Source organism: Solea solea, chromosome 11 (genome assembly GCF_958295425.1).
Source record: "Solea solea chromosome 11, fSolSol10.1, whole genome shotgun sequence".
NCBI classification, from domain to species: Eukaryota; Metazoa; Chordata; class Actinopteri; order Pleuronectiformes; family Soleidae; genus Solea; species Solea solea.
The window spans coordinates 11,491,551-11,514,100 of NC_081144.1; the positions used below are offsets into that span (position 1 = coordinate 11,491,551).

Below are 22,550 nucleotides of genomic sequence, written 5' to 3' on the forward strand. Positions count from 1 at the left end.
TCAAAGATCCACTTAATACATGGCTCAGTTCTGATCAAAGCACTGAATTAAACTCAAAAACATGTCAGGATTTTTGGGCTTTGCAGATCATGTCCCCCGACGAACAGGAAAAAGGAAATGATGGCCGAAGATGCTAAAGAGAAGCAGTCCAGAGTGTGAACAAGTGACTAACGTAATGTTGAAATGGAAGCAGACGTCTCATCCTTTCAGTGGGGCCCCAAGGAGGGTGGTTTGTGTGTGTGTGTGTGTGTGTGTGTGGGGGGGGGGGGGTTCCTTGACCCCTGGGGATACCCCTTGACCCCATCAACAGAATTACTGCACTCCAGTGTGTGGATCCTCTTGGCTTTTAGTCTCTGGAGGGAGAATGTGGCAAGAAACCAGAGGTAAAGGTCCTATTGAGCCTCAGCACCATTAACACCATAAATCACCCGGCATATGCAAGAATCTCAGGAATCCAACCCTGTCTGGATCTTCTTCCTCGCAATCTGCCTGCTCTCTTTCTCTGAGCAAACAGATCTGTTGGAGAGAACTTTTCCTTGCACTGTCTCATTTTGTCTCTCTTGTCCTTTACTACGCTTTTTTCTTAAATGCCCCTGCTGTCAACAGCTCCTTTATGCAGGTGTGGTATAGACCTGGTTCTACTCTATACAACACTCCCTCACAGTCTTACTCTAATACATGACACTCAAAGAGACCTGCTGCGAATGGTGTCAAATATTTACCAAATGACAGCTGATCCAGAGACTCATTAGGCAATGAATGAGGAGCGGGAAGTCATTCTATCCGAGATCACATGGAGATGAGCTTGTTCAGTACCTCTCTCGTTCCCAAACTGTCAGTGACAACTCAGTTACAGCGAGGCTACTGATACAAACATATCAGCCCGTCCAAAACCTTAACAACATTGACACGGTGGCTCATTAAGTGTAAAAGGTTTGCTCCTTCACCATGAGAGTTGCTGTCTATCTCAATGTAGAAAACTGTTGAGACCCAAGAGAACCTGTGACCCACTTCTGTCAACTAAATGCATAATGCCCCATGTGGGCAATTTAGCTTTGTGATTCACAAATTTGAAATCCAAAAATGCCTGGAAAGGGGGGGAAAAAAAGGATAACAAAATTTCCATGATGTGATGTACATGTTATAACATCACACACACTCTTTGTTATCCTTTACGATAACATGCTGTCATTGGTGAGGGAACCTCGTCGGTCTGTTGTTGCCTATTTGCTGCAAGACGTGCTTTTAAACTACACAACTAACATGCCCCCTGAGAGGGAGGCCAGCCCCGACTTGCAGCACTACAATTTGGCTATTGAAAAGGCAGGGGTTGGGAAGGAGGAGGCAGGAGATCTTGTCATGGTGCCCACTGGGTTCAGAGCTTGTGGTTGGAGTGCTGGAAAGACTGCCTTGTCTCTGTGATTAATGGTGGGGAACTTGGAGGCAGGAGCGAGGGAGCGGCTTATGTGGCAACACTGTGCAACTTGAATGCACAATACTGTAGAGTTTTCAATGAATCTAAAGCATGACTTAATGTAATTTCACAATCTTTCTCGTTTCTTCCATTTGGGACCTCATCCAAGGATTTCTTAATAATGAAGTATTGCTGGGGAAAGAAATAGATGTTGTTATCAGGGCTGAACAGGGTAAACATTGCACAAGAACTACCGTTTTTCCCAAATGCATTTATTAAGCATGTACAGTATGTGACACCTTAATTAATCAAGAACAGTATCAAAAACTTGCCACATCATTTTATGGCTTTAACAAAAATAGAAAATCATTCAATATGAACATTATTCTGTCCATTTCAAAGTTAAAATGTGTTTTTACACAAATGACCTGCTATTTACAGTACATAAATAATACAAAGAGGCCTAATGTGACGATAACAAAGTATGACAACCATTTAGCCACTATCTGCTTACAGAGGGAATTAAGAACTCATCCATAGTCCTGCATGCATTAAACATGAAAAACACAACACAATTGTAGCTTCCCAGAAAACTTACAACAAAAAAAACTGTATTTTAAATTGATGTACATGCAATGTGAGTAGCAAAGGCTGAAGCAGTCACTTTGCCATTTGACATGTTCTTAGAGTGTAATTTAAATACTTCATGAAGGGAGTGAAGAGGGGATTTTAGTGCTGCAATGTGAACCAGACATCCTTCAGTCATTCATCACTAAGTGAGAGTGGATGTATCATTGAGACTGTGATGAGCACTGAAGGGACAGACATCATGGGGCCCTAGGGCCAGTTAGAAATGCCAGCATTAGGAAAACTGTTTACGGCCATACAGGAGGACCGTGACCCAGTAGTAACAGACGAATATATACAACTGAGTTGGGTCAGGTCTGCAGGGTGAGTAGACTGACCACTGCTGCTGTGACTAAAAACAGAGGAGGACATAGGAGAACAATCCATGAAGTGCAGATCTGATGAGAAGGAGGTTCTGGCAACACATCCACCTGCAGGGAACCTCGGGTGATCTGTACACGAGCTGGAGCTGCAGGTGGAGTGGCAGGGGGACTGCTGTGACACATCTAATGCCTGTCCATACTTGTGCTCCTTCTTGTACCTCATCCTGCGGTTCTGAAACCAGATCTTGACCTGGCGGTCAGTGAGCTGCAGCCCGGCGGCCATCTCCAGCCTCCGAGGGCGACGCAGGTAAGGGCTGAAGTGGAACTCCTTCTCCAGCTCCAGCAGCTGGCTGCTGGTGAAAGCTGTTCTCTCTCTCCTCGCACCTTTGCCATGTCGACCGCCTGGCACATCACCACCACCACCACCACCACCACCGCTCACTAATGTGAAAGAAAGCACATATGGAAAAGAGAGGGTGATAAGAGCAGGTGCCATATATCTGACAAGACTGTCCCGAGACATATAACTTCCACATCACCAAGGACTCAGAGGCCCATGTTAATCCTCAGCAAATCAACTTGAGACCAAGGAGGGCCCGGAGCTCTTCCCGCGTATTCACTCATGCTTGAGACACTATACAAGACTGGCTGTCTACAGTGTCATGTGTTCAGGGAAAGTTACCTCCCGAAGAAATAGTCTGGGGGAAACATCTGACGCCACTACGGCTTCCTGACAGGCCACATTAATCACAGCTACACACGGAAGCAGACCTGTCAAATCCCCATCTCAGTCACTTAAAGGGTACCTTGGGACTACCACTGAAAATAACCACCATTAGAGATTCCATTTGACATGTATATCAGCAAGAACAGGCCCCTGTTCATATCAATGTAACGCACAGGGGTTAATGGCTACTTAATAAGGCCTAGAGTGACCTCAGAGAGCCAACGGCACTACTTAACAACACTCCTGCAGACTGCAAGACTCATGGCTCCCTTGTTACCCGCGTGTTTGTAGCATCTAGCGATGTTTACATATTATTTATATGTTAATGTCAATTATAAGACGCAAGATTAGCGAACATCGTAAAAGAAAGAATTTAGATATTTGTATGTTTAAGATTATTTCCCATTCCTGCCAGTGTTTCATCTCCAGAATACACTTAACTTACTCACTTTGTACATACCGTACAGAATACTTGATAAACTGCTTTCATAAAATGACTGAAACAACAGAATATGAAGTGCTCTTTGCTGACTGAGATGTATTCAATCAGAAGAAAATGCTCAAACGCTTTTGAGCAGCTTTCTAACTGAAGCAGCTCTGTTCCTACTTTGCCTGAAAGGGTGAAAAAACAAACAACTGTGAGTATGACATGAGATGAACTGTGCTGCAACATTTACCTTCATATATATATATACAAATACATATATATGTGTATATATATATATATATATACACACATATATATATATATACATACATATACACATATATATATACATACATATACACTCCAGGATCATTTAACCACCCTTCACATTCAGTGCAGAGGACACTTACACGTATAATTAGTCAATAATGTGTGATGCTGTTGCTGAGTGTGGAGTGGTTATCATTCAGTATTGTCATGCATCAAAAAGTTTGACTTAGACCATACATGCTGCATGCACAATATATTCCATAAACTCACAGAATGTGGATTTTATGGATTCACCCCCATCAGTCAACAATGTTTTGCACACCCGGTTTATAGCTTTATGAAGTAAAAGATTAGTCTGTAATAAATAAAGCCAGAGTTACCAGATTGTTCAGAGTCAGTTGTCCGTGAATTCATCCAGGGAAAAATAACTCCAGAGTGGCAGATGGTGAGTAGACTGCAGCTCCTGCTCTTGATGTCCAGCTTACCCTTGGCATGGCAGTGAACCAGAGGCTCCAGTGGCCTCTCAAACTGTTCATCTGGGCTCAACCTGGAACTGACATGAGCAGAGGAGGTCATGTTTTGCTGATTAAATTCTGCATCTTGGCCTCCTCCATTGTATCCCGGACATAGGTTTGGCACTTGTCCAGAGCTCATAGCAAAACTGTTGCCATGCAGCTGCAGTGGGAGGGCAGACTGTTGGGGGTCCATGGACCCAGCTCATCAAAGTGTCTCAAATAAAACTGCAGAAATCCCTCAATGGCAGTAAAGGCAGGATTTGTGTCTGTCTAATATCCGATCACAATTAACCTGACTGTATAAAGCCATAGAGGGAAGAGCACTTGGAGGAACCATGTGGAATATTTGAATCATATTTACCAGAAGGGTGCCAGAGTCACGTGCGGCCGTCCTCCAATGACCGAGCTCTGGAGTTGCAAAGTAATCCACTGGCAACTTGGCGAGCACGAAGAAGCTTCCTCGGTGTTTCTTCAGACAACATTTCAAAGAGCAGTCTGCCTTTCTGTGCCTGTAGGGATTGAAAAAAAAAAAATCACATAACGGAATATGAATAGATGCCAACACCTGTGTAATCAGTGAGAAGGAAGGAGAAGTGTTTATAGTGCGGAAACAGAGAGGGAGAGAGGGGGGGGGAGATGGCAGGGAGGAGGAGGAGGGGGGGGACAGACAAACTGAGATTACATGTGAGGTGAGGAACGTCTCATCGGAAACGTTGATTTCTGGTAATATTGTAAATCTTTTGCCAGGACGCGTTTATTATATGGAGCTGCTGCTGTTCGCGTCTGCACATCCTCTCCTTTTTTTGTTAGTAGTTTTTTTTTTTTTTTTTTTTCATTTAATGAGGAAGCAACGCTGGGAGCTGCAGTCTGCTTTACTGCGTCTCTGAGCTGGAATCAAACACAGCGGACAATTCCAACAAATCGACCGCAGTTCATTATTTGGCTCGAGCTTTCCAGATGTAAAATGCCAAATATATGTTGGGTATTTTTTTTTATTTTTTTGCCCGGTTAAATATAATTTGCAAATATAAAAAGTTGTTCGTGTATTCGTGTTGTGCCATAACACGTCGCCTGCTTTAAAAACCACCGATTATTTTTGAAAAACGTGCAAATGATTTAACAGCTCGTTTAAAAATAATTATAATACCAATAATAATGATGATGATTAAAAAAAAAAAAAAAAATCGGCGGGCTTTTGCTTTAAATAGCAGCATATGCGTATAACTGTCGGAGTGGAAGTGCAGCTTTAATAGGATTCACTGGGAGTGGTCAAACAAAGGCTTTGACAGTCATTGCCACACAAAGACAAAGGAGGCAATCATTAGAGATTTTTTTTCCTATCGGACGATTCAACGAATTTGCATTAATCAGGCATCACTGTACAGTATCAAGTGTCATTGAGAGTGTGGCTGTGTGGAGGTAATACTCTGCACAACCCTGCACACGTTTCATGGTAAAACATCGGCTGCATGGACAAAGAGGAGGGGGACATGTTCAGTGCAGCTTCCCTGTGTGCGCATGTTTGCGGGTTGCACACGAAACACTGCTGGAAATATAGATAGGAACAAAATAAATGGGAATTTTTGCAACTTCATTTTAAATTATCACAATACAAAGCTGAATCCATTGTGGCCTTTATAGCTGAGCTCCACGGAGAAAACATTAATACAGTTAATTTAAACATGGTGTAGATGATGAACGGAAAGATTGAAGCCTTGACATTTTCTAAATCATTCAAGCAAAAGCATCTTCCATTATGAAAACGACTGCGTGGATGCTGTGGTGTTTGCATATCTCGTGCCTGTTTCCATCAGTTGAACCAGGCTTTAGATTTAAGTTCTTTCTCGTGTTTCACTACAACAAAGCTGTCGAGAAAACCCTCTTTAAATGTCTCTCAGAGGTGATGGATTATGCACTCAGGGTTGCAGAGCTTGGAAGGAGAAGAGCCTTCCCCCCTTTTTCCGTTTCACCCCTGCTGCTGCTGCTGCTGCTGCTGACACCAGGACTGAGCTTTCACCTGAACCTCGCTGCCACGTCCTATGACTTTTCTCTAACGCAGGCTTCATATATTATTTCACGTTCGAACAGTTCATTGATATAAAATGCACATAATACAGTTACATTTTTAAGATGGCTTTTTGGTAATTAGTTTTATTGTAATTCTCTGATTAAAATTTTAATTTTAATCAGAGAATGAGCACGAGGTAATGACTGAAGCCAGCTCCAGCCTGTCCATTAAACTGACTCTACGTCTCCAGTCACTAGAGACGCACAGAATGTACAGAGTGAAATAAATAGGAATTGAATCATAATGACGTGAGCCTGCGCCCATCCCTCTTGTTATTATTGTTATAAACAGGTGAATTGGGCGGCAAACATCAGGCTGCAGTGAAATGGCTGAAAGTAATTAAATTCGTTTTGTTTTCCTTACCTCACACCCTTGAACACACTCTCTGAATTGGAGATAAAATCTATGATATACTGGCTCAGCAAGACCATAATTTAGCTCCTCCGCGCCTCCACCACAATTCTCCGTGAACTCTGTTTGAACCGCCTCAGTGGCAATAAATCATTTTTCTCTCTTGCACAAAAGCGCGCCGGTCGCTCTGGGTGTCAACCCTTTTACAATTCCTCCTTACCTTCTGCGCTCTCTCGCCTGCTGACACAAACAACCAAGGAAATTGTCGATAAACTTTTATTTTTCATACCAATGATCTCACCGGCAGGGGGGAAAAAAAACAAAGGGGGAAGGGGCAATATTTGCACCCAGGTTGAGAAACCGTGCAACATGAATTCTCTTCATATTTTTTTTTATACTATCCCCCCCAAATAAATAAATAAATATATAAACTATCTCCTCTCACAGAGCTCAGTGAAAGCACGGATCAGTTAATGTATTTCCAAAGGACAGAGCAGAGCAGATAAGAGGAGACTGAGGCAGAGCTGGAGAGGAGACGTTAATGGGCAGAGGATGCTGTCGGTTAAAACGGTGCATACAAATGGCGCTGTCTTGGCAGAGCAAGGGGAAGATTTATGGGCCCGGTGCCCTATATTGCTGTAAACAATGCAGAGTGAAATGAAAGGACTGGAGTTTGCAGACTGCTCTTCATAAGTGAGGTAAAGACACACATTGTCAACCCCCACCCCCCACCCAAAAAAACAAACCAAAAAAAAACAAGCCCTGACTTTTGCATAAAAATGTGCATTAATTTGGGCCTGTTGTTTCCCCCACAGTCCACTGTAAATCCTGACCCGTCAGTGGAGAAGAGAGTGCACACGAGAATAAATCCTGCACCCTAGAGCCAATGAAGTGCAGCCAGAAAATCCAAAATCTGGTACATTTTATGTTCCACTCCCCCTTTCTATTCAGGAGAAATATAATTTAATGGAATAATTAAGTGCTGCAGCAGAACATTCATGTTCTGTGAAAAGTGTTATAGCCTACAGGGTGTGAAAACGTGTACACCAGCTCTTCAACATCTAATTTAGCTTGTTCCTCCGTTGTTAAGATTTGAAATAAAAACGTTAATGATGTAAACGGCTGTAATTTAAAGCCTTGTCAGTGAATTTGAGGATGGTTTCAGTTGTATATGTTACAGGTTTGACAGCCTGTTAACACTTTTGGGGCTTTTTGGATTTTGAAATCTTTAAAATGTATTAAAGATGTTTTTTTTTTTAATTCCATCCAACTTCGTTGCACATTATGAATATCCAGTGACTGGAAACATATTACATTCTATTATTCTATCAGTGTTTGACAGTCAGTCAGCTGTATTTAAATGTAACCTAACAGCTCAGACACTGATGCTGCAGCTGCAGCAGCTGCTGCTCTCACGTTTATGGCGAAATGCAACTGGTGTCCAGCAGATCCATGCGAGGATCATTTTCGGAGAGCAAATGAAATGAAAGGAGCATTTTCACTTAACCTACACATAATTGTCTGTCTATAGTCTCGGCGACCCATATTCAGATCATTTTGGCTAATGAAAAGTGAATAACATCATCATAACTCAGTCCAGTGACTGGGCCCCCGGTGACACCTTGAATGCAGGCAAATGAGAGTAATTTCGAAGGTCCTCAACGATGCAGCAAATAGACTCGTGAAATGTTCCTCACGCAAGGCCATGCTACGACTTTTACTGGCCATCATTCCCTGCGTCTTGTGATGCTGAAGACCATGGTGGGACATGAGAGTGGTGATTTATTTTATACATCCACACTGTCATCTTGTTTTGTTTTTTTTTTTTAATTTGCAGCAGTGACAGGTTATCTTTTTAAGCAGTGCCGGCCCAAACCTTTCTGGGGCCATAACTAGAGTTTGATTTGGGGCCCCCCTTACCAGGAGTAGCCTGTGCCACTGACTTTTATTGATAGAAGGTAAAACCATACATTCAATTGATTATAGTTGTGCAATTTACATCAATTTACATCAAACCAGTGCCAGACTAGTAGTAAAATACTATATATTTATATTTATATAGTATTAATTTGCACTTTTGTATTCAAAATGAAACACAAATGACGTGTGGTTTTACTCAACTTGAATACCAACTTTGAACCCCTAACAGACGATTCAGAATCACCACATTTAAACAGAATAAATTGAAAAATTAAATTATCCTGCTACTGAACCAGAATCAGTGAACGGTTAAACAACATCAAACCATTATTATGCACGCTATAACTGTCCAGACTGTTGTGTGTGTGTGTGTGTGTGTGTACATTATGTCTCACCTGTATCTTTATGTTTTGTATTTCTATTTTGTAACAAAGCGTCTTATGAACTGCAAAATAAATTACAGTGAAAACTGATAACAAAGTTGCTTGAGCTGCAACTAGCCATTATTTTCCTAATCGATTAACCTGTCGATTATTTTAAGGATTAATCGAGTAACTGCTTGGTCCATAAAATGTCAGAATGTCATGTTTTGTCCATAAACCAAAATAATTGAGTTTTAATGATTAATTTGTTATATGGAGCAAAGAAACGAAAAAAATATTCACTTTGAAGAAGCTGAAACAATCAGAAATCTTGTTGTAATCATGGAAAACCGATTAATCAGATTATCAAAATAGTTGATGATTCATTTGTTAATAGATTAATAATCGATTCATCGAGTAATCGTTTCAGCTCTAAAAGTTGCACGGTATCGTAATTAAACAGGTAAACCAGTTTAATGGCTTTGGTTTTTAAAACTTAACACAGATGAGCAAATGTGCATGAAATGTGCAACTACAAAATAAACCAAATTACTTCAGATAACCAATATTTTACATAGTAAATAGTGATTAGATGATTATTGAAGATGCCATGTAAGGGTCCATTCTGAAAGACATTTATATGTATTTATTCTTCTAATAGAAAAATGCATCAGAGTTGTGATTTCTAGGAGACAATGTGTTAAAAGTAGGCCTATTAAACATGAAGTATGTGTAAGTAAGTATAAGTTGTGCCACTGAAACATTATTTTATTAATAATCATGAGGGGGGGTGCCCTTTTTGTTTGTTTTTTTACTTGAGCCCCTAACAGTTTAAATATCTGTGCACGCCACTGTGTCTGCTAGAGTTTAAAAATCGAGCTTTATGTAAATCACTTCACAGCTAACACACACACACACACACACACACAAAGGAGAGACATGGTGCATCTGCTCCCTTGAATGAACGGATGGGGAGAGAAAGATTTACGGATTTATGACACACCCACTGCTGGTCAATGCGAGAGAGTCACTCTGTCCCTGGAAAATAGCAGCGTGACCCCTGTTTCAACTCGCAGCCTTTATGCAGCTGCCATGACTGCCGTTTAAACACACTGCACCATAACAATACACCGGGCCCGGACCTTCCATTACAAACTTAAGTGGCTGAAGGAGACACTCACCTGAGACGAGTGAGGAGGAAAGGAAAAAAAAACAACCTTGCACTTTATCCGGTGTAAAGACAATAAAAGCAGGTCATAAAGCACGCGGCACCATCACAACAGCTGATCATTTGTGTTTCAAACATCGCCACGACTGTTTGTGTAAAGTTTGTACATCTGATAGAGAGTGAGGAACACAGAGAGAGGGAGAGCGAGGGAGAGGGAGAGGGAGAGAGAGAGGCAGAGAGAGAGAGACTCCTCGCCTGAGGTGCTCGTAAATCACTGGCAGCCTGCAGCGGTGCAATGTGAGCTGAAAATCATGTGTGATTCAACAGTGTCAAGTCAGAGAAGAAACCAGTTAGAGCTGAGTAAGTGCTGAGGAATTTAAACACTCAACCTCACACGCATTAAACACACGACATTCCTGCAAACTGGTGGCGTTCATGTCAACAACACAGTCTGACTCTATGCTGCTGCTGCTGCTGCTGCAGAACATCCAGCTCCGAGCAAAACGCAGCTCCAAGACATGGGCGAACATTAAAATCATCAATAACTTATTTATTTAACACAGTGAAGCCAGTGTTGACGGATGATGTGTGTGTTTGTTTTTCATTCATGTTGATCTTCTGTCAGGTAAGTTAAAGTTTATAGATTGAATGAATGATTCGCCTGTTTAGATGATGTGAGAGCATGAAGTTTGCAAAGTTTGTTTTTGCGCTTAAAAACCACACAGTCAAATAGCACATGTTTTTCTAAACCACACATTTTGTCTAGTCCCATAATAAATCCATCAGTGTTGTGTTGTCACGTCAACGAAAAGTCAAGAAAGGAAATCTGTGTAAATTACGCGTCATGTATTTCCACTGTACACAAATCCTCAATTACAAGTGTCAAAAAGCAACAAAAGGGACATTCCTCTCAATGATCACAGTGTAATCCGAGCTACACCTGAAACCACGGACACACGAGGAGGAGGAGGAGGAGAATGAATTATTACATACACATGACAGACACTAGGATTAGTTGTTTGGCTTTCAGTGCCAGCAGTTTATGTTGGAGGACATGATGTCTAATATTTCTCCATCAATGCTGAATATTTCTGCCCCAGGCCACAGAAGGAAGAGCAGACTTGTTGCATCAAAAGTAAGACTATTATTATAAATCCGAGGCTGTTTTGCAACATGAACACCGAGTCTGAAGATTTTCCAAAACATACAAAACAACAGTGATGGATCAGTGAGGCAGTATCTCAGAGGCTGTCAACATTCTGTGTTTTTGTTATGACCACAGGTTAAATCTCAATTTATCTGGCGAATGTCTATACTGGTTAATTCCTGTCTCCTCCTGGGGAAAATTAGCATCCTGGATAAAAATAAATAACGTGTTGTTGGAGTCTCTGCAGAAAGTTTTCAAGGTTTGTGCGACCACTAGCTTGAAGGTCCCTGTCCATAAACTAATCACTGCAGTGACCAGCTGCCCCAGTACTGTCAGCCACACCTGGATAGAATTGGCAGCTCAGTTTTGAATGCAAGTGCTGACCCGAGACTAGTTGCTCTCTTAAGTCACTCAGGAGTCACAGAACTATTTTTACTACCGCCTGTTTTTTTTTTGGAGTTTTGTTTTCTTTCCTCTGTAAAAAAGCGTCCGCCAATATTTCTAGTTTCCCTAGACAGACTCGGAAAATCAGATTCATACTCGTCATTCACTGAGAATATTGCAACCATGTGTATAACTTCTGCTCTGTTAAAGCATTCGCTCCACACATCTTTGCCATCTCGGTTTAAAAAGGAGATTGTCGACATATTTGATTTATTTTTATTTTTAGAGTCTCGTATTGTCTGCTCAAACTGTGCAGGAGTTCCTGCGTCAATGTGACAACACAGTCAGCGACGGCCCATCATAACAAACAACAACGAAATATCCACCAAGCAAACCGCGACCATCCGAGTGCGCACACACACGGTACAACATACAGAGCATGTGGCGGGTCACAGGGTTGGAGAGGTCGGCTATCCAGACTGAAATGAGCCTAATGGGACAGAAAATGTGTCCTCGAGGTGAACTCGGCCTTCTCCCACTTCGCCCCCAAACTTCAATAAAGTACCTTTTCAGCCTCGCGACATGGAGGCGACAGGGCCGAGAAAAAGGGGAGCTGGAGGGATGCTGCGACTGTGGCGAGAACATTAATTTCTCTAATCTGTCCAGCAACATAAAGGCTTCTGGATTCATTTTTCAGAGCCGTCTCTCCGCCATTCTACTGCGTTTTCCCAAAGGCCACGTCCAAAAAATAGCAGATTTTTACCCACTGAGGTCCGGTTAAAATGGCTCTTTTTTCTAATAGTCCAGCTCCTCTTTCACAGTAAAGTAAGACAGTGGGTATGAAGGATGCGGCATTTCTGAGTAATATTTGGTTGGATCAAAACAGACTGTTGTTGTGGCTGTAGCTGTTGTTGCAGAACATCACACAAAGCTCTGTGCTGGAAAGATTGATGATGGAGAATACCTCTTCCTTTTGTGCCCCTTTGCCCCCCACTACGTTAGGCATTTTATAAGGCCCTATTCATGTCACAATTTCAATAATCTATCAAATGCTTGCGCGTCTTTGGGTTTCAGTCATGTTTAAACTGAAATCCTGCCACAAAGCTCCATCCCAACAAAAAGAAAAAAGAAAGAAAGAAAGAAAATACAATGCATCTGCTTGACAAAATAAAACCCTCATCACATTTCATCCTTATCCAGTGAGTTGCTGTGACTCCTGCAGGAGTAAACAGTGTAAACAGTCCTGTTATGTTGCTGATCCTCGTGCCAGATGAAAAACACACGATGACGTTGCAGGGAGACGCGTTTTAGCGCTGTCTTTAAAAAAAAAAACTGTAGATATGCGCATTCTCGCGAGCTGCTGCACACTCTGGAGGCAAATGCTCACAGGAGGGGGAGAGGAGGGGAGAAGAGAGAGGGGAGGGGGGGGGGGGGTTCATGTAAATGTGGCAAAAATGTTTACACAAGCAAAAGTCAAAGAGTGAAGACAGAAGAAAACATGAGCATCGCTTCTCACAGACAGGGAGGGTAAAACTCTACAGCCTGGCAGACTAACAAAGGTCAGCTGCAGTTTACATCCTCACCTGTGTTGGGGCTTTTTTTGTTTAACGAAGACCACATGACGCTTTATATTGAATCTATGCGCAATTCACGACTTTATTTTATTTATTTATTTTTTAAATGTTTACATTTGAAAACTCAGTCGCATGGCGCACTGGATTATAGAAAAAATGCAGGGAAACTACTTATATATAGAGAGAGATATATAGAGAGAGGTTACAAAATGAGTCAGAATATTCACAACAATCTAGAATCAACCTAACACATTGCAAATGTCCTCTAAATTAACCGCATGCAGCTTTGTTTTCAAGTCGAAGGAAGCAGAGGGCTTCAGTCGTGGCAGAGTCAGTGCAGTGTGGCTTTGGACTGGACTGGACTGAAGTGGAGTGGACTGGAGTGGGCCTCAGTGGCTGGTCTGGAGCTTTAATTGAATGCCCTTCAGACTGATGAGGTTGCACATAATGTACAGCGCAAACTATTCCATTTTCAAATTTTTAGAAACAACTTCAGTCCATTAGGAGTGAGGCTTTCAGTCTGACTCACACACACACACACATACACACACACTCTCTCTCTCTCACACACAAACACACTCTCTCTCTCACACACACACACACACTCTCTCTCTCACACACACACACAGCCTGTACACATTGCTAATTCAAAAAAATGCAAAATCGAGCTGCATGGTTGATAAACACAGTTTGAAAAACACAGTGATCCCTGTTTCCCCTCGTGAAATGTCCAAATATCCTCAGATCTGTTTCCAGGAAAAAAAAAAAAAATCTCCCCTTCATGTCCAAACAATAACAATAATAATAATTATAAATCCTCATTTTGCCTTAAAATGAAGCTCGGTCAAACGTATATAAAACTAGTAGACACTCACTGTTTTATTGACCAATATGATTAGCACAAGAACACTAAACTCCGTTTATTGCATTTCACAATAATCTGCTTGGTAACGGTCTAAACACAACATCAACACCACGAAACTAAACTGTAAACCAAAAATCCTGTTTCTGAAATACACGAGGTAATTCACACATTGTTATCATCCTAAACATACAAGTTCAAGATCAATGGTGTGTTCCAGCTTTTTTATATACCAAAAATAACTATTATTATATTGATTTCCTTCCAGTGTTGCTTGAAATAAATAGATTGTGCATTTCACCTTGGGCAGCAGGGCAAAAAAGAATGGCCCACAATATCATTTTTGATAAAATGTATATTTTTTTCTACTTTTTTTCCTTCATTCAAAACATTTTTTTTAATAAAAAACATCATTTTAATTGAGCTTCAAATAAATTAAACCCTGTGTCACGTAAAAATAATTCATCGGTATTCGCAGTAATCCATGCTATATAACATGCATTTTATATAACTTTGGACTTAAAGGAAACCGCACAAGATAGCTACGAAAACAAAATATATAATTGTTCTATAAATAACCAGTTCTTTTTTCTAGCCACAATAGTGGTTGTTGGTTTTTATAACCTGGTAATATCCTCGCCATGCTGTGCTCCGGAGAGTTCGTCGGGGGCCCCAGTGGTGGTGGCCGTGGAAGCGGCAACAGCGCCGGCTGCTGAGCTTGTGTTGGACCCGGAGGAGGAGGAGGTGGATCTCACTTTGGTGTTCGGCAGCCTGTGGTCCTTTTTCCATTTCATCCTCCGGTTCTGAAACCAGATTTTAATCTGTCGCTCGGAGAGAACCAGGGTGTGTGCGATCTCGATGCGCCTCCGCCGAGTCAAATACCGGTTATAGTGGAATTCCTTCTCCAATTCTAAGACCTGCTGCCGGGTGTATGCTGTCCTAGACCGCTTGGTCTCCGTCCCATTGTAACCACCGTTCACTGGAAAAGGGGAGAAGTGGAGAGAAAGGGAGACAGAGAAGGGAGGAAAGGAGGGGTAAACAACAAGAATGGCCTCAACTGAGATATGGCTGGAAAGATTTATTGGATATGAATGTTTGTCTGTTTGAGGAATTTTAATGGGAAGTTTAAGACATCGCTGCTGTAATGAGAGGACACTCACATCCAACTATGGGGCTAAATTATTAATGAAAGATTACAAAACTCAATTTTTTTGTCTTATTCCTTTCTCCCCCTCTCTCTCCCTCTCTATCGCGCAATACATAACAGCAGAAGCCACATGGTGATACGGCTGCCCTGAGTATACCTCGGCTATAAAATTTATGGTGGGTGTAATTACCAATGCCGAGTCGTAAATCCGCCTCAATTGTGCCATTTCAAAGGCTTCCCTGCTATCGGAGCAGGGGCTGGCAACGAGAGGGGAGTCAGAGGGACTGATAAAGGGAGGGAAAGGGAGAGAGGAGTGCAGGGAACATAAACACACAAGTTGCCTACCAGTGCTGACGTGAATTTTCTTCATCCACGGGTAGACCACGGGCTGTTTGGAGGAGGCTGTGCTGTTTGGATGCTCCGGGGTGGCTTGGTTGCAGGCGGAGGCTGCGGCCGGTGGGGTGGCGGGGGACATGGACAACTGTGGGGTTTCACATGAAGCAGGCTGCCCTTTCCCTGTCAGCAGGTGCGCAGAGTGGGATATTCCATGTCCCCGTGGCGTGTCAGGTTCGGGGATGCTTGCACAGTTAAACTGGCGCTCTTGGTAGCTCGCCCGCGGAGGATATAACTCCTGGTGGTGATGCTGGTAGCCAGGGTCCCTTGCGCGGCTGTAATATTCTGGACTGTGCTCGGGGATGTAGTTATTTTGCGAATATTCCTCGCATGGAGGAAATTTCGGATCAATGTAGTTAGACTCCATCAAATACGAGCTCATGATCATTAATTTCTGGAGTGGAAAATAATTTTTCTAGCTTTGTCGTTTTTCTGCTCCATAAAGCCCTCCTACTTGCGAGCAGCCCTGTAAAGTTACTTTTACCACGTGACTCAATGGCCCAATAGCAGAGGAAGAGGTAGTTCCCGGATAAGGAACCAGAGGTATTTAGCATACCTACAGTCGCCATTGTGGGTACCAACCTCTCTCTCTCTCCCTTTCCCTCTCCCTCTCTCTCCCTTTCCTCTCTCTCTCTCTCGCTCTCTCTCACACCCCCTCTCTCTGGTTGTGTTACCAAAGCAATTGATCTTGGGGACAAAACTAGTAGCTAGTTGCTGACCAAGGAAAAAATAAAAACAGGCAAGATATGCTAGTCTCAATTATTCAAAGGGGACAATAGGTGATTCGCCAAGGATAAGGTACAATAATAGCAAACCAATCATTTTGTTAGCTGCACGCTTTATATAAAGGTTATCTACTAATTAATGAAGGTGCAGTCTTTACCAGCAGCAGTGCCTCGGCTGTGGAACACATTACGCTCCATTCATACACTTAACAATGAGAGCTGCATCACTTCTGCAAGTTTCTGTCCCTAACATGATTGCAGCTCTGTTATTTAATAGGTTTTACTGTGTTACTAAATAGGACTGGAGTTGTGAGAGGCTCTGGAGGTGTGGTTGATTTCTGAAAATAGGCCTGATCATTTGTTATGTCCACGAGAGGTGATCAGGAAGAGTCAGACTGCAAAAGCTGGAAACTGGAAATTTAATTATGAGACTTTTGATTTGTTTAGTTGTTCTATATTCTTTCAGCAAAGGGGTCTAAATTGTTTTATATATGTATATATTTTGTTGAAAGGGTTAACTGACAAGGGGACAAATAAAAGCTCAAGTTAAAGTGAATGTTTATTTATTTTAAAAGCTGTTTTGAATGTCACATATGCATAAAAAAAGACATTTGTACATGTTTGAAAAACATATGTAAAAGATGGAATGATATTGATTTGTACACATCTTAAACTAAAATGCCCCTTATTCTAAAAGATGCAGAGCAACGACAATGAACAGATAAGGATTCAAATAAACATGATGGTCTTCAAGTGTCAGTGTGAACATGTATGTGTACATAAATGTATAACATAATAACATAATAACATATTATTGACACTCTTTGTCATTCAATACCTGCTCTGGGTTCTTGATTTTCTAAAATAATAAACAATTGATAACAAAAATAATGGTCATCATAAATGGTAAAAAGGACACCATGAATTGAACTTCTCTAATTCAGAGAGATGCAACTAAATCACATGAAAACCCTCCTACATGTGCTCGGTAATATATGAGCTCTGTGACGTTGCCAACCAAAACAGTGGAGAACTCACAGAGAGACAACACAGAGCAGCTGATGTCACACACCAAACAAGAAGGGCTACTGCCAACAGACCAGGCTAACACCGAGCCACCGACGTGACATCAAGCCACAGCCACAGAACAGCACCACCACTGTGGTGTCACTAATCTGACAACCGGGCAGAGCCGCACCATCGTGGTGTCACATACCAGAGAGCAGCAGCACATTATCATCTGCTGACTGAACTGCAGTGGGCCAGGACTGTGTCACTGTGAAGTTACAGGGCTGGTTTCTTTGTTGCATTTTGAAGCAGCTGTCCACCCTCACCACTGAGTTACACAGTCCTGCCAAAGAAGACTCCATTGCTATGCTTGTGCCTAGAGAGAAATAATAAAATAAATAAACTCAATCAAACCAAACCAGTGTTTGTATTGTTCTAACACAATCAAAGCTTTTCAGACTAAACATTGGGGTCCAGACTGTTTACAGTTGTCAAAATCCTCATCTTTTACTTGGAAGACGTGCTTTTGTGCTTTTGTGCTTTTTTTTACAGCCCAAACAAAAGCACGTGAAAAATGAAAGTAGTGAAGAAACTTATCACAATCTGCCTGTGGACTGTCACAACAGATAAGAGAGACACCTCTAAAGGGCATCTATGATCAAACTCATACAGATGTGCAGAAATAAACGCATTTGTGTAAATGACATTTAGAAAACATGAACAAAACTACAGGCACTTTAGAGCAAAAAAAATCAGAAGCCTCCAAATATTATCAGCTAATCCTGACTATTGTTTGTAAAGTGATTCTGCCTGTATGTATTAATTTGTCATGTGCTCTAGGTTCTTCATTCCTAGCTTTGGTCAAAGAGAGAGAAGTTAACTCTGTAGCAGCCGAAACAGAAACATTAAGACTTCATATCACTCATCTTTCATAGAAACATAAAGTCCTTATGCAGTTGTAGGATTATAAAGATCCGTATTAACTTAAGAACAGTCACAATACTTGTCCAGCAGTAGCAGTAGCAGCAGCAGCACATTGCAAGTTAGGGGGTGTGTCTATTTTCCCAGTGACAATTACATAATATGGGTTTTAAAAACAGGTGAATAGCATAGTTTCTGGCACTGCTGTTTGTACAGAATGCGCGCCGACATTTCTATTACCTCTAGCGAGGATGTTAGAGGCGTTTTATAGAGCAATAAAACCCGTAAATCAGTCACTTTTAAACGACCCCTGGTTCCTAACGTGTTTTACAGGGTCTGACACAGAAGAAGCCGCAGACTGCACACATGGGTTTCCTCTCTGTGGCCTACGCCGACTCTGTCTGTGGCTGGATCCTGCATGTATTCTGTGACAATGTAATTGCACGGGTGGTTGTCTGCATACTATATTACCGATGTTTGTGTGTGTGTGTGTGTGTGTGTGTGTGTGTGTGTAGCAGGGGGGAAATGCAGAGAGAGAGAGAGAGAGACGTGTGCAGGGGGGAGCAGGAACAAAAGGATCGTGGTTGTCGTGGTATTTCAGTTGCCCATGTATTCCTGTAGATACGTATTTGCGATTGTTGTTACTGCACACAAATTCGGTTCTACAGGGTACATATAGACAACTAACTTGGTTTAGGTCACAAGCTGCAGACGTTTTCCAGGCCAGTATCAGAGCAAGTGGATCAGCATGTGCATGTGGGACGAGTGGCATGAAAACCAACCCCCAAAAAGAGGCTGAAATAGAGGAACAAAACGTGCGTATAAAAGGTGTCAGGATTTCTCTCACTCACAAATAAATTCTGCGCTGATCTTATTGTGACTATACACAGTATGTGATGCAGATTGTTTAGTATTTATTTCCAACAAATATATAGACCCCCCCCCTCCTCTTTCCCCCAAAACACACACAAGTCGTGTGCAGAGGACAAGAGGGTCTCTTTTCTCAACATTCACCCTCTGCCTTTGAGGTGGCTTCTATATGAATATTCGGTCACAAACACGGTGCATACAAAGGGACGGCGTGACAGCGCCGATGAAAAATAAGTTTCTATTGTTCCTCGCCATTTCTTCTGCTCGCCATTACCATACTGACCGCTCGGTAACCTTTCTTCCTGCCACTCTGGAAGCTAATGAGAAAAGCCTCGGATGAAAAATGAAATATCAGACATGTGACCTGTTCCGGGGGTTATTAAAAACAGCAAACATGCTCAGATTGTGAATCAATGGCATTGATTACAGTGGAGAGGTGCACGCGGGACTTCAGACACTGTCAGAATATATCTCAATCCACATATTTCTCCTCGTTGCACTCCAATAGATTTTTTTTCCTTCTTTTTTTTTTTTTTCAAAATCGAAGAACAAAGCATCCTAACACAAGGAGCAGTGAACTAACAGGAGCACGGTGCTAAAACAAAACCCACCACGGCCTGTCATATACACATATGCTCATCTGAATATATGATGTTTGTTGTGCACCCAGTCAGTGTGCACGAGCTGCTCATACTCCCTCTCGCCCCACGCGCTCTGGCGGGCGCATTTTAATATTAGTTAGACAGCGTGACCCGCGTTTCACCCCTCGCGTTTGACTGGTTCCAATAGTTCACTGCCACGGATTATTGATGGAGAGACAGCAATGAATTCTTTCTCCCCACAAATGGCTTTCAGATCTTGCACCTAGTTCAATAACTAGTTATAATGCAGAAGTAGAAAAAATGAGGCCCTCAGGCAGACTAATTTGATGTTTCATTTGTTCATTTGAGAAATAGGTAAAGCTCTCGCCCCAACATCCACCCCCCCCCCCCCCTCCCCCTCCTCCTCCCCCTTGCAAAATAACAGCGGTACAAGCGTGTTCACACATGTACATATATGTAAGCAAAATAAATCTGTACCAAACTATGCAGGCGCGGTTGTTCTGTTCTGTCCACGCGTGGCTGTTTTTAATTTGGTGGACCAGCAGCACCTGACAGTGCAGCAATATTCCTGTCCCTGATGAAAATGGTTACGATGCGCTTTTAATCAAACCCTTAACCTGATAGCCTTAATACGTTCGCCCTCCCCAGGTGCAATAACGTTAGGCCGGATCGTCCAGTTAAAATAAAAAAAAAAGTTTTAATGAAGTGCGCCCAGACTGGAGACTAGTTAGATGTGAATACCCTCTAAAAAAAGCAGCCAGGGAGCAGAGATGGTTGTAGAAAGTGCAGATGCCCCCACAGAAACCATTGGTCAGGTTTGCAGTTCATTACAGCGATTGTGGTTCATTAGAGTCGAGCTGCAACTTTTCCTGCCCTTAACTAGACAACTGTACAAAGACAGTGGTCTGCTTTGATTTTGTTAACAAGTTAACAGATGTAATATTGAGGCTCTCACTTGAACACTGTCAACCATGTCAACATCTGTATTGTTGGTGTGAGCCTAAAACAACAATGTGGGCTCATAATCTCCTGTCTGGACGTGTGGAGGTGGACACTTACTGATAAATCCAGCCCAGATCCAACCCAGTGTGACACGGTGAACTGTCTGAAAAAAGAAAAAAAAAAGAAGAAACATAAATTAAATCGGGAATGACCCAAAAACATACAGGTATTTTAATGTTCTATTATTTGTTTTGGCAAATGAGGAATTTCAGATCTTAATAAATAGAGCCAAATTCTGGATTTTCTGAAATAATATTTAGGCCTATATGTGTTTTTACGTCAATTTAATTATCCACCAAATTATTAATTCATATTTGCGAAGTCATGCGAATCAGAATTATTTTCTTAAAATGGAAAATACATGGTCTGAGCGTTTATGTACCATGAAATAATAATGCAATAATACAATTAACGAAATGAAAACATAAGCACAAAGAAAATGGATAATAATCAAAGGGTCGTTCACACACTGTATATTACGCAAATAAAGCCCATTTTCGTCAAGTTTTCAGCAGGTAATCTTTCAAAGAAAACGGTGTGGCTGTGTTAAAATTGTCCCTTCACTGTGTCCCTATGTCTGTCTCTGATCTCTGCTGTCTCCTATAATTGAAGGGACACTGTTCATGAAAAAAACAAAAAAAACTTTGACGTGAGTGGACTCATGCAGATCTGGGACCGAGGACGGGTCATTTTCAGACAGTAAAGCAGCATTGACAAGTATTTCGAGTATTTCCTTGGGCAAATGTTCCAAGAATAGAAATCCCTGGACTTCGATTGAAATATGGTGACCGCTGAATTAAAAAAAAAATGTCACGACTTTGTCTTCACATTGTAAATAAATTCTGGCCGCGTTTGAAAACGACGTAATGGCATTTTATGGTTCTTATTTGGGCTCAGACAAAGGGAAGTCTGCGCTCACCCGGAAATGACCTCGGCGGGTGAATGATGACGGTGTCAGCGCCACAGGTCAAAGAAAGGGATGCACGAGCACAGAACGTGGCAGTGAAAACGGATGTTTAGACTCTTTCACTCTTTCTGCAGCGACATTAGATTGTTTGAACATCACCTTTTTTATTTTTTTTTATTTAAAAGATATTAGATTAAAACTTTCTCCAAAAAGATCCAGTGGCAAAATAAATAATATAGACTAGAATTAACATGCCATATCACACATTAAATATGTGTGTTTTTTTTTTAATTTTGTTTTGTTTTTTACAATAAAAACACTATTACCTATTTTTGCATGGTTTCATTTTCTGTTGCGGCCTATCAAAAGGATTCCCTTCATCTGGCAACATTTAAACAGTGGAACAGCTCACATATTATGCAAAATAAATCAAAAATAGGTCGTGGAAAGAAAAGACCTCGAATTGAGACATGGCTTGGACACGTTGCCCCCCCACAGTCCACACATGGGATTGTGTTACACAGTGCCCCCTATTGAAAGTGTATCACTGATCATTTTACACACCCGAAAGCACAACCTATGCACACACGGTAATCTGTAAATAATCTGTGTAATCCCGGCGAAATGTTAAAAATGCACACAGGCTCGTGCACCACAGAGTGAGTGACATCACACAGTGACACAGAAATGCAATGTTAGTGCTCGTCACCGAGTCTGCAGTCTGGAAATGTCACAATCTGGACAAGAAATTAATTAAAATAAATAAAACAACGTTTCCATTCCAGTCATTCTTTAATTCCTGTATTATAAACCATGCTGCTGCATCAGTGTCAGTG

At 41.7% G+C, this 22,550-nt stretch overlaps 2 protein-coding genes across 2 annotated transcripts; both read right to left on the reverse strand.

Annotated features, from left to right (window-relative positions):
* Positions 1–1,665: 1,665 nt before the first annotated feature.
* On the reverse strand, positions 1,666–4,648 carry LOC131468287 (homeobox protein Hox-D4a-like). The gene is made up of 2 exons (XM_058642353.1): positions 4,169–4,648; positions 1,666–2,805 (listed from the first exon to the last, which is right to left on the reverse strand). The coding sequence occupies exons 1-2, from the start codon at positions 4,494–4,496 to the stop codon at positions 2,252–2,254; spliced, it is 882 nt and encodes a 293-aa protein (XP_058498336.1). The 5' UTR covers positions 4,497–4,648; the 3' UTR covers positions 1,666–2,251.
* LOC131468286 (homeobox protein Hox-C4a) lies at positions 4,203–19,215 on the reverse strand. Its single transcript, XM_058642351.1, has 4 exons — positions 15,632–19,215; positions 14,764–15,118; positions 4,665–4,812; positions 4,203–4,341 (listed from the first exon to the last, which is right to left on the reverse strand). Exons 1-4 carry the CDS (start codon positions 16,065–16,067, stop codon positions 4,321–4,323), a joined length of 960 nt encoding a protein of 319 aa, XP_058498334.1. The 5' UTR covers positions 16,068–19,215; the 3' UTR covers positions 4,203–4,320.
* Between the last annotated feature and the right edge of the window lie 3,335 nt (positions 19,216–22,550).

What these genes read in the sequence shown, in the direction of transcription:
- LOC131468287 (XM_058642353.1), bottom strand. Translation starts at nt 4,496, where the DNA reads ATGGACCCCCAACAGTCTGCCCTCCCACTGCAGCTGCATGGCAACAGT. An exon ending in AACTGACTCTGAACAATCTG is followed by an intron (nt 2,806 to 4,168) that starts GTAACTCTGGCT and finishes CTTTCACATTAG; the next exon opens with TGAGCGGTGGTGGTGGTGGT.
- LOC131468286 (XM_058642351.1), bottom strand. Translation starts at nt 16,067, where the DNA reads ATGATCATGAGCTCGTATTTGATGGAGTCTAACTACATTGATCCGAAA. An exon ending in GAAAATTCACGTCAGCACTG is followed by an intron (nt 15,119 to 15,631) that starts GTAGGCAACTTG and finishes CCCCTTTTCCAG; the next exon opens with TGAACGGTGGTTACAATGGG. An exon ending in CATGGCGAGGATATTACCAG is followed by an intron (nt 4,813 to 14,763) that starts GTTATAAAAACC and finishes CAATCCCTACAG; the next exon opens with GCACAGAAAGGCAGACTGCT.